This window comes from Melopsittacus undulatus, chromosome 1 (genome assembly GCF_012275295.1).
Source record: "Melopsittacus undulatus isolate bMelUnd1 chromosome 1, bMelUnd1.mat.Z, whole genome shotgun sequence".
Classification (NCBI taxonomy): domain Eukaryota; kingdom Metazoa; phylum Chordata; class Aves; order Psittaciformes; family Psittaculidae; genus Melopsittacus; species Melopsittacus undulatus.
In genome coordinates this window covers 138,918,888-138,931,885 of record NC_047527.1, presented here as the reverse complement: position 1 = coordinate 138,931,885, position 12,998 = coordinate 138,918,888, and the positions used below count along the sequence as shown (strand labels likewise).

At 38.1% G+C, this 12,998-nt stretch overlaps 1 protein-coding gene across 2 annotated transcripts in view; it reads right to left on the bottom strand.

Annotated features, from left to right (window-relative positions):
- Positions 1-12,998, bottom strand: part of JAZF1 (JAZF zinc finger 1) — a 188,682-nt gene that overhangs the window by 21,256 nt on the left and 154,428 nt on the right. For both annotated transcript variants that reach the window (XM_034069756.1, XM_031045006.2), the window contains exon 3: positions 9,062-9,258. In XM_034069756.1, the coding sequence (XP_033925647.1) occupies positions 9,062-9,258 (197 nt within the window). The remainder of the gene's footprint in view (positions 1-9,061; positions 9,259-12,998) is intronic.

Sequence of the window (12,998 nt, the reverse complement as noted above, 5' to 3'; positions counted from 1 at the left end):
TTAAAGAGCAAATGAGAAATTTAACAGAATTATAAGGGAAATGCAACCATAAAGCAGGAAAAGAAAGAAAAACAGAAAATATAGAGGAAAGCTATGAGAAGGATTGTGATTTAAAAAAAAAAAAAAGCCTTCATGTATTTTCCCCTGATAGCACAGCTCTGTTTTCCCCCATCAGCTATTTCTACCTCAATATCTTTCCTCTATATAGACTTAGGAATGTCCTTTTAACTTTAAAAGCAATTTCAACTGTTTCAGCACCACTTTAAAATTATTTCATTTTTGAATGTAGTATAGACCTTTTTGCACTAAGGCTTTAAGTTAGTTTAGGATGGAGTTAAAAGAAAGACTAAGCAGGGGAGGTTATACGTGTCCTTGTGAAAACCACAGAAAAGGTTAATTACAGGAGAATCCCTATCATTTTGTTCTATACTTATACGGTTACAGTCTTGGATCAGTGGGAACCCCTAACCTCTGAAAAAGCAAGATGCTCACAGGTTGTGTTAGATTGCCTAGCACAGCTCTGCAGAAATAATCCAGGATCTGTACCACAAAGCTACAGGACTCTGGAAGAACCATAGTCACATCACTGGAGCCCTGTGCTCAGAATTCCATGAAAAACTGATCAAGAAATAGGAGCAACAGGAGTTACAGTAGTCTGCCGGTGGTCCCCCAGCAGAAGAGACCTAAAGTCACTTTGGAACATCAAGATACAGTTACTCCCATCCAATCTAGGAGTACATGGAAATGGCTGAACCACCGGTTTATTCAGGCTTGACTAAGATAATGCCCTTGGTCTTCATGGTAATTTCAAGGTGTTTGACCTGGGGCTGGAAGTTAGTAACTATTACTTGCCATGTAGTCACACCCAAGACACAACACCTGCACTGTTGCTGTGCATGCAGTACAAGAACAATTCTGTTCCACAGATCCTCCATGCTGAAGTTTCAGAGTGCTCTGGGAACGTAATTCTTAGGTTCAGCTTTGTCAATGAGTAATCAATATAATGCATATTCTTGCCTCTCTAAGGATCCTGGACACCACCTGAGAGCAGATGTCTTCAACAAAAAAAAAAAGAGATCCATTTCTGAAGCACTCAGCCAAGCGCAGTGATAAGCACTTACACATTTTTCACTCTGGAAAAAAGAGCTGAATACATACAAGGTTAAAGCCTGGCTCCCTAGGAAGGGAATGTGGTATAGAAGTGCTGAAAAAACCCACCATCTTTTAACTGTTGCTGGGAACAAATCCCACCTGTGCTAAGAAAACCCCTACAGTAAATAATTGCACTTTTACTTATTATTTTCATTGTTATTGGAAACCTCCTACTACAGCTTTATTCCTTAAGGCAAAAACTAGAAACTAGCACTGATTATACTTATTATTCATGCTCAGTCACGACCTCAGCCAAAAGCTCATGTTAAAATCACATACCACGTCTAAGCACACACATATATTATAGTTAAGTCATCTGTTGATCAACTGTTTTGCACAATGCCATTCATTATTTTAATTATTATTTATGTATTTATTTTTTACAAGAACACCCATAAGACTCTGTTAGAATAGGTGCCTCAGACTGCTGAATGCTGAGCAAACATATGCATATATTAATTAGTGTGCAGGATTCATATAGGCCCCCAAACCTGCAATTAGATGGGCCTGTTCTGGCTCCAGAAATTATAAAGTTCTCTTTCATCATCTGAACTGAAATATTAAATCCTGGCACCAGTGAAGTCCCTCAGAGGCAGTTTTGCCACAGACCACAGTACGGTTCCCTCAAGATATTTTATCATAGATTTTATCGTACCTTGCAGTCCTGAAATATCAATTGCATTCAAACTTGCATTATGTTGGAGAACAGATTTTGGTCTTCATTTTGGTAAGTATGGCTTAGTTATATGCCCATACTGTTTATACAAGACTGGGTCTATATATTTAATTTTTAATAAAAACACAGCATACAAGTTCTTTGGTCTCTGAACAGGCAATTAAGCAAGTAGAAACTTCTGTCAATCTGAACAACTAATGAGATGGTTCCTCAGACAGCTGAAATGTGTTTTTTCAAGCTGCAGTAGAACTTGCTACACACCCCATAAGTCAAACACACAAAAATGTAGCACTCTCAGACCACTTCTCTGCAATGATTTAATGCAAGAGCCCTGGGATTTGATCTTGTATTTCTACTTTTCATGATTTTTTCAGTTACATCTCCATGATACTACACTGCATTAATGTAAGGTGTAATAATTAAACCTGAGCATTTACAATATGCTAACACAGGTGAAGAGTTTTTGAAGTGAATGGCTTAGTTAGGCTTTTGTGCCTACATTAAATTCTTGAGCTTGCAACTCTGCAAGAGCAGAATACTTTATTCCAGTCTGACAAAACACTTGTTACATGCTCAAAGTCAGGCATTCACCTCCTCGGTATTAATTGCTTCACATGAATCATGTCTTAAGTGCATGTAACCTGCATTTGTAGCCTGATTTTCAAAAGGCCATCAATGTGTACTCATTTCCACTGACTTGTCCTAACTCTCAAGTCTAATTCAAAGCAACTTTAAAATTTTAATCAAAGAATACTTTGCAGTGCACTAGCCTTAAAGAAAGAAACCCACCACAAAAGAACAAGCTCTCTCTAGCTGTACAGTATTGAGGCAATCTGCACTGCCCAAAGGAAAAGCTGTTGCAGATTATCAAATGAATAGCGCATTTAATGGCTCACAGTCTGCTCTGATTCAACCTAACATGGAGTTCAGAAATGCCACCTGCTGACAGAAATCAAAAACATTCTGATATAAATTGCAGTTCTGCTATAAATTCAGATTAATTTGGCTACATATTAATAGCACGTCCATAAACAAAAGAAGTTTGAGCACCTAACTCCTTCTGTCAGTCCTCAGTTCATTTGGGGGGGGGGGTACAACCCTCTTGCTTTACATTTGTACTATCCACTTTAAACTTACAAAATAGCTTAGCAGAGCATATCTCTTTTTGTCACTGGATTCTGTTTAACGTGCTGTTATAGCACTCTGCACAACAGCTGTCTGTGCCATATGATTACTTCATTGCTGAAAGTGTAACATATGGAAACTACACGGAAATGTTAGCTGCTTTGATACCTATGAAGAGGAATGAGCTTTTGCATTACAACAAGACAGCACATTTTTTAAACAACTTAAAGTAGCAAAAAAGAAACACACATTTAGAATCTAAACCATATTAGTTTCCAACATGCCTGTTACTCTGTTTCAATGCCCAATTCCAATAGCTGGTTACTATTGTGTTTTTGATTGCTATTGCCAGTAAACAGTGGGTGGTTTTTCTTCAGCTTTTGCATTCCTGGGAAAGAAAAAGGAATAGACTGAAGAGGATGCCCCTGGGATTCCTTCATGAGTTATCCATGAAGGCAAGTGCTATACAAGTGGAATTATAGGAATGGTGTCTTATGCCATTGAGATAACATTACTCGACATAACAATGCTTATTGGGAAAACTCATGAACTGCCACACAGTGCTTTGCTTCCCCAAATCAAAGCTCCCACAACAGTTGGAACTAGATGATCTTGAGGTCCTTTCCAATCCTAACTATTCTATGATTCTATGACAAGTGCTTAATGGACCAGAAGCAAGGTGGATCTTTACAGATTCATTTCTAAATTCCAACTGCCTCTGGCAGGAGGAGAAAGGAAATATTTTAGTTGTAATACACAGACTTTCCTCCCCTGTAAATTAATCACCCATACGAGGGAACAATAAAGCTCTAAATTATTTCATCAGTAGCAAGAACACTTGTTAACACAAGAAGGAAGCTGTAATCTTTTGCTCACTGTTTTGCCAGTAGTTGCATTTGAATCCTGAACAAAATCCAGCTGAATAAGAAGAAAGATTGCCTGAGTTGTAAGAATCTATTGATTTTATTGAATAAAAGTTTATATATACACCATTTTAATCTTAGAAAATAGTCCCTAATGATGTAAATGGGACCCAGTTCTCTTCAATTTAGTTTGTTAGACAAACCTACAAACTCAAACATAATTAAAGTCATTGTAGATATTTCACAATGCAGTCAAAACAGGTATCATAATTACTTCTAATTGTACCAGGCTCTGAAAATACATCCTAGGGGAAGACTGATAATTTTTTTTTAATTGGAAATATATTTGATTTCACTTTCTGTCTTTAAGTCACATATTAAATAAAGTCATGGTTCACTACTAGTATGATTTACTAATAATATTATATAAATATATTAATAATATATTATATTTAAAATGGCCCATTTCACATGATACGTTCTAACTGGCTGAAACCGTGCAGCTCTAAGATTATTGACACACCTATGATGCCATCTTGACTTCAGTTTAAGAATATGCTCTATATATCTATACAGTTACTATAAGTCTACTAAATCATCATTCAAATAATACCCTCAGATGGTAAATGTAATGGTTTCTACATCAACAGTACTAACTAACAGTCATAGGGGGTTTTTTTACTCTTAAAATATTCCTATACTGAAATTTTAGGCATGTATGATTACAATATCACTGTTTACATCTTAGATTCCTTAAAGGTTATGGCCAATCCTACAACGTGTTTTTTACTCCAAATTAAAACTCATTATTGCTTTCATGTTTTACTAGAAGGAAAATGAAAAAAAGAGGTTGAGAAATTAGGTTATTTTCTGTCAGCAGCAAATGGGGTCACTTCCACAAATATTGAGATTGGGCTAGTAGAAATTACAAGGAAGTTTGCCATATTAAGGAAAGGTAAGATCTTTCAGATGTAGTCAAATGACTGCACAGATATGACTCCCCAGAAAGGCATTTATCCTAATTAATAATAGTTAGTCACCTACTTAACTGACAGCTGCAAATCAAACCAGGACTGGGCAGTTCTCTCATGGGCTCAGCTATGACCACCCATGAAAACTTCCTTCTTTCATCTGCTTTACAAGAGGAAAGACTGACCGACAGCCATAGCAGTTCCAGCCAACCATAGCATCCTCCATGCTCACTGCCAGGACTGGCTGCCACCCGCTGCCCAAGATGATCAGGCAGTAAGTAGGTCTATAAACCTATTAAACCAGCATAAATGTTATAACTCGTCATCTATTAAAATCAAAATAAACAGGAAAGGAGGTCTGAAAGCCAGTTTCTTCAGAGCAAAATGTAATGCTATTTATGAGGTTTTCAAATACCAGCTTTTTTTTCTGGGGGTGGGCAAGACTTAGGGTTGAGCCATTAAAAAGCCAGTTGGTAGTATTAAACTCTTGCTTTAGGATTTATAAGAAGGCCAAAAATTCACTCCAGGCTGAAATTTACTATCCCAGGTCTGGAATCATTTAAATAATAATAATTAAAAAGAAAGTAAAAAACCAGGAAATAAAAAAGTCATAAATATGGAAGAAAAACCAAAGAAACATAGAACAGTGGTTTCAGATGATTTTTGGCACTCCTTCAATGCAAAAATGGCTTTATTTTTTAATGCAGTCTGAGAGTCATTACTACAAATTACTTTTGTAACTAAGACTGGGACCAGGTTATTTTAATAATTAAATACTAATAAGTTACTATCACAGAGTCTTTTTTAAAGCTTTTCAGTGTGAAGAGATATCATAGTTTTCGAAGGAATGTCAATGCTCTGACTTACACTCCAAAGCCAGGAAGTTGGGGCAGGAAATTTCATCTGTGAGCCACACTGATGTATGAAACATTTAAAAAATTAACAGCGTATGTTAAAGATGCAGTGTCAGCCCCAGTTTTATCCATAACTAGACTTCATTAGTTTTGTGGGTTTGAAATTGACATTTAAATATAAAGGCAACATCAGTTTTTGCAACTTAATTGAGCACTCCTTAAATAAAGAGATATTTCAATGTTAGCAGACCATTAACATCTTTCCAAAATAAGCTGTGTGCTGGTGCTACTTAGCAACATTTCCCTATCACCCTAAGGAGCCTATAGCTAATAGAAGCCATTTCTTTTGCTAAGTTCAGCCTGAAAACTCTAAAGAGCATTTAAGCTTACTACTGCGAGACAGTATTGTTAAAACAAAAACTGGACCAAGCTTTTCAAGTGAACTTTCTGCAATCATGAGAGGACACAGGTCTTACGAAGAGGAGAAAACTTGTTACAGGGGAGGGAACAAAAACCCAAATGTAAGCAGAGTGCATATTTCAGTCACCCCGAGGGAACAGGGGGAGGGACAGAAAATTAACTGCTGCGCATTTCTACTACCCACCAAAACCACAAATGGGCCATTCTGGGGGACTAACACATACAGAGTCTGCAGATAAATACATGTCTGCCTCATTACCTGAGAAGAGCCTTAAAGAGCACACTTCTCTCCTGAACATTTCTGCTTCTACATGACTAATCTCATTTATACAGAAGAAGGTGCCATACATATGCATGCAATGTTTTCAGCATATATGTGTGTCAGCTTGGAAGCTGCTCAGCTCTGTCTGTGAATTTGGCCTGTAGTCTTTTGGCAGGGATTTTTACTGCAAAACTTAACGAACATTCCCCATAGCCAAACCACCTTGAACAGTTTCTTATCAAATTTCACAAGCTAAGTAGTTCACGTCTGGTTAATATGTGGATGAGAGATCACTATATGAAATTATGTTTTGTTGACAAATGGCAACAGTAGCTTAAGAGCACCAGGAAACGGCAGGATTTAGGTGTAAGGATGTGCATAAAGATGACCGGGATGCAGGTAGCTGCTGGCTTTACCCAAGACTACCATACCTAGGAAAGCCAAGATGAGCAGCATGCCTAAAGGGAGGACAGAATGTGGAAAATGGGACATAGAAGATGAGTGAGGTTTCTGCTTTCTACCTGAAGCAAGAATGGCAAACAGCCATGAAGGACACTCTCTGCTGAAGGACATGCCTACGTATATGTCATCTCACCAACTTGCAAGGCATGCTTTCTCTCTGGCATCTGAAGCAGCACCAGCTTTGAGTTACACCTTGTGCAGTAATACCAGGCATGCTGCTGAAGTCTGGTATCCTAACATAGTATCAAACAACTGAGATGGAAAATAATAAAAGAGAAACTGCCATTTTGAATTTCTCATTAATAGCTTGGCAAAGTATAGGACAAGAATTATATTTGGATTATAACAAACACTTAACATCAACTCAGATGATGCCCTTTCAGGCAATCTAAGGAAAAATATTCTCTTTATTTTCTTAAGTTACCACAACATAGATGTTTACCTGTATTCAAGGATGAGTTAACAAGAGTTTGCTCGGAGTACAAATCAAACAGGATCTCACAGAAGGAATACAGCAGTATTCTTCATTCTGACTGGATGCAGTGGAGGGTATGCCTGTAGGGCTTGGAAGTTGTGTAGGCACTGAGAGGCTGAAATGCAGGACAATTTACATACTCCAAATTGTTTCCCTGAAACATATCTTGCCTAACTATCCCTGGTTTTATCACCTCGCTAGTTAATTGCCATACACACTTGCACTTGAGGGAAAAGATTTGCATCAGCCAACAAAAGGCATGTGAGCTGCCTATCTAAAATTAGTCTGCTGGCCCTCCTGGGCTCCCTCTACAGGCACTGCACCAACAGAACGAGAAACTCAGCCACAGCATGACTCTGAACACTTACCTCACCTATATAGGTTAGAAACACTGTGGAGATCAAAATCCTATGCCAAGCAAACACTGGGAAAAATTTTGTAGTTATCAGAAAAAATATCAAGGCTTATTTTAGGCCCATAGAAGCTTTTAAGATGACAAAAATAGAAGTTCTGGGCTGAGGCTGCTGAAATGCAACTTAGTTGATAATTACTTTAAAAACCCCAAATCCTTCAATAAATAGTTTTTTTTTTCTACCAGGCTATTACAAGCCCTAACTTTGCCAACAGGGCTCCAATGGGGAACTTGGAACAGGGGTTGAAGAAAGTGGAAGGTGGTATTATTTATAACCTGGCAGGCAGGACTCTAGAAACTCAGCCATGAGAAACCAAGTCTCTTATCTAGAGGTAAAACAACATTGAGTAACTTAAAAGGTTTGAAAAATATATTTAAAATAAAATGTATTTCAGTAGACAGATGTTGCCTTTTTTTCTTTAGCATTTGATGGAACATGTTTCAAATAGTACATCGCTAACCAGTGTTCCTGACAGATGTGCAGTTATGCTACCTGACCACATCATGAATTAGCCTTCTCAGGAAGAGCTATGCAAAAGCAAAACAGAAGAAAGCAGAAATTTCTTGGCATCTGTAGGATGTCAAGGAAACACATCAGATTGTTTCAAATAGGAGATAATTAAGAAAATCTATTAAAATTTTCTGAATTACATTAGGACTCTATCATTAAGCTATTCTCAACATGCTCCCCTTTTTGATATCCAGGGACATAATGAACAACCAATTAATTTCAGAACTTCCAGAAAGAGTGTTATGCTACAACTTTTCCATTTAATCACTGATACTAAAACATTAAATCACTTCTATGAAAACACATGGCATAACCTTTTATCAAGGCAGGGATGCTCGTGTGATTTCCTATGAAGAAGAATATATTGAGCCTACTTATTACAGAATAGAACAGATGTATTCAATACACAGCTTTTAGAAGGAAATAATTGGTGTTTAATCTGAAGTGTATCAAAATTATCTGACAAGATCTCTACCTAATGTAAACCAGACTGACTTGGGCCAATAATCTGGTTCAGCACAGCGACCAATTTTCAGTTTCTCCAAGTAGCATAAAAAACTTGTACCTTAAACAGGCACTATATACCAGATGCATAGCTCTCCCACTGAGTCATCAGAGGTCTTCTGAAACATTTGGTGTTTCTGGTGAGGTTAGTTTTTTTGTGTAATAATTTCAGTAAAGTTAGTGTCCTTCTCTGCTTTAGCAAAGAAAAGACACATTTTAGAGATTGCAAACCAAATGCAAACGAAAGAGCCCAAAGCTATTCTGTTTTAATTTTAGCGGTTTTCTTCCCAGAGTTTCAGTATGTCATTTTTCTCCAAATGCCATGTAGCAAAATTGCTAGCTTATTTGGGATAAACCAAATAGTAGGTGCTTACCTGTGGGAGTACTACTGCGAAATGAAGAGGAGGGAGTAATTGGAGGGGTGACTGGAGGAGTAAGGCTTCCACTGCTGTGGCGAGGTGGAGTAGATACATTCCCACGGGACACTGTGCTTGACAAAGTCAAAGAGAGTTTCGGCTGAATCTTTTTCTTCAAAGACTCCTGCTCACGTCGAGCTGCATCAGTCATAAATCTAGAATAAGGGCAATAATGAGGATGAGAGGCTTGAAACACTGTCCACAAGCAAGGTGTAGGTGAAGTATTTTTCACCCTCTGTGACCAAACAGCTAAAGAGCTAAAGACTCAGACACAAGTTCTTCTGCAACACACAGATTTCAAGAATACAGACTTCTTCATTAACAGCTTTATTTCTGTGTTCAAGGTCTGGGCCATTTTCTTCAGATTTCAATAGAACTTACATTAGACACTTGTACCATGTGCAAACACACAGGTTTTTTCAAAACCCCAACAAGAGATCAGCATTGCAGACAATATTATAATACCTATACTCAATATTTTACAATAACTACATTCAATCCTTTTGTGAAAAAGTAGCTGAGAGAAAAATGTTAGGGGCAAAAGAACTGAATCTAAAGGCCAAAGGGATAGCATGAATTACACTGTGTAGATATATAATTTCCAATTTAGGATAAACACATTCTTTTTCTACAGGTTTTAGACAATGTTGCTTCACATAGAAGATGTCCGATTGAACTGCAACTCCTCAAGCCAGAGTTCACAACTTGTGAAAATCAAATGAGATTTCTCTGTGGAGCTTTGGTACATGTTGCCGAAGGCCTAAAGCAACACAGGGTTCATCTCTGTGGGATACTGAGCAGTATTTTAATCCTTTGTCTTCCTCCTCCACTGCATAAGGATCCATTTTGAAGGATTCCTAGGAAGACAGACTAAGGCAGACCACCTTGTCCACACAGTCCTCTGTCCTTCATGCTAAAGTACAAATTATACCTGTCAGCAAATAAACCAATATTTGCTAGCATGCAATACAGAATAAAAAGTTAAGTTATACCCAGACATCCATCTGACCACGTTACACAGGGCAAACCACATTTTAGCCAAGACACAATCTTTACATGATCGGCTTTTGCAACCTTAGCAAATCATGCATTCAGAGACATGGTGCAGCTAGTACACTGCACTTGCCTTGGAGACAGCTGTCACCTAGAAACTCGCATTTCCAAATCAGTAAGGAAACAGAATTTTCACTGGGGCTGGGGCTTGTGGGGGTGAGTGAGCAAGTGGCTATGTGGCTACTTAGCTGCTAGCCATGGATAACCCATCACTACCAAATTTCTTGCCATGCAACAACTGCATGTGCTGTGTGACCAATGTGACTTAATGTTTCTCATCATATAAGACATGGAAGCAGCCCTCATGTATGCCAAGAATCCAGCAGAGGACTGGAAGATCCACCTTTAGCTCCTAATGAAGAGCAGCAGAACCTGAGAGATGGAAGCAGAGGGAATAATACCACACCAATCATCTGGTTCACATTTTATATCCTGACATTGTATGAAAGAGAAGGCCACAGGCTGGCTGGACAAACTGATTCTGCAGACCACAGTACCAAAACAACTGCTCTGAACATGGCCACCAGGTCACACAGGGTCTTGCAACAACACATAATACCTGCCACAGCACCTGTAACATGGCGCTGTAGGATTGTCCAGTTATTCTCTCACCAGCAATTTAAATTGATATGAACCACTATAGTAATTTAGACTCCACAGAAACTCAGCACTTTGTGACTGCTAGCAACATATGAGCAGTTTGGATGGAAGCTGGCTTTGAGTCCAAACCTGACTGCACTTATGGATAAATCTGAGGAAAACCAGCTCTTGTGGAACAGTAAGGGGTGCACGAGGAATGGGAAAAGAGAAAGGAAAAAAAAACCCAAACAAACAAAAAAATAAAAGGGAGATTTTAGAAATTTGTGCCAAATATGAAAGAAAAAACCTGCCTAGATATAAAAAAAAGTCTCTTTTTCAAGAGATTTGTCTACTTAAACACAGCTTCAAAACACTGTGGCATAAAATTTTAAAGTACCATCAGAGCAATAAAGATGTATCCTGCCTATCTATGCCACAAAGGCATTAATAAGGGAACCTTTTGCCATGATACGTAACATCAGCACACAATCCGCAGACATTAATAAACAGGTATATGACATGACAGCTTATCTTCGCTGAACAGAGCCAATACATCATGTCAAACCCAGAGATGACATTTTTATGAAGTTAATATTTAAAAAGCAGATATCTATAGTAACAGGTCAGTTTTAAATTTCTCCAAACAAGGGTGCAGATATTGCTGACAAATGGGTCCCCAAAGTCTAAATTTCGTTAAAGAAAAAAAGAAGTAAAAGGATCTCAGTAAAATGGGCAATCAGTACACATTTGCTTTTCTCTAACTAGGAAACATCTAATTCACTGTTTTTGGAATTTGTACCATGATGTATGCTTGCTTCTGGATGGGAAGCCTTATTCCTTAAGAAAATGTTATGGCAACATTACAAACCCTTGAAAAGTTGGAAGATAACCTCAACTGTGAGATATTAAAAGCAGCAGCATGAACACTGCTATTTAATAAACTCAGCCACAAATAACAATGTTAAAATAATATTGAGGTATAACCAGTCTGGCTGAAGTCCATAAAAATCAGGAAAATTTGAAGTTATAGCTGAAACTTCTCCCTGTCCTGTGAACTTGTTCCCATTTGGGCTGAGCATGTTGGCTATATTCCAAAATGTCATTTGTTGTCTACACTGTGAACCTGAGAGAGATGGAAGGCAGAATCTGTTGCGAAGTTCAAGTGCTTGATATCTCAAATATGGAATTAACCTTTCCAGAGCCAAACAGTCCCATATGTTTTTGCTGCAGCATTAGCAGTGTTATGTTTTTGAAAAAGATAAGTGGATAAAAATAAAACATTTTTCATTATTTAAACTGAAATGCAGTATTATACTTGTACCTAACCATGGTGGTGATCTTCAAAGCTCACAATACAAGCATTTTAATGATTGATATAGAATGACATTTACAACAAAAGCTTTAATTTTCATGTTGAAAGTACATTATGGTTGCAACATCAAGTGCTCAGAAATGAACTACGCTGGAATTAACACAGAACACTGGTCTCTAAATTACACAGTTGCACACAGTTTTCCCTGCCTCGTTTAAATCCACAAGATATGTGGGAAACAGAGTATGAACTATAACCAACAAAGGCTGCTCTAAGACCACTTTGGTAAATCCCACCCTTCCTACTTATAATGTCTCTTACCACCTTCAGATGCACCTCCTTGCTGAGCATATCTACCTCTGCTGTTCTCAGCTCTTAACTACATAACCCCATCCCTCCAGTTCCATCACAACGCAGATTTTACTCATCTTCCCTGCTGCATAGGATTGTGTTTACACCTCATAAACCTCTCTCTCCAAATCCAATATACCACATAGGTGCAGTGAAACAAGGAAAATCATTCAGTTCCAGCCATTCACTGACTCTGTTTTGAAAGTTATAGAGTTTGGGTGCTTTCTTGTAGATGGTTCATAACATCTGGGAGGAGCCCATTCCTTGGAAAGAAATCGCTTCTTCCCCCATTTTTCCTTTCCTTGCCCTTTCACCTTCCTAATAATTCAACTCCCTGCTGCAAAACAGGTAGGTGCATTGATTTCTGAACCAAGTGCTTGCTGCAACTTTAATAAACACAAGCAAAATACAGTATTTCCCCCTCCTCTCATTCCCTGGAATGGTTCAAGTATTTTTATTGAAACTTTCCCAAGAAATTCAGCCTGAAGGAGACACCCAGCATGGAAAATTTCTGCCCAAACAGATGAATGTTGGCAACATAATAAGCAACTGAAACACTCTTATAATGGAAAGTGTTGCACAACCTTCCATATAGGTGGC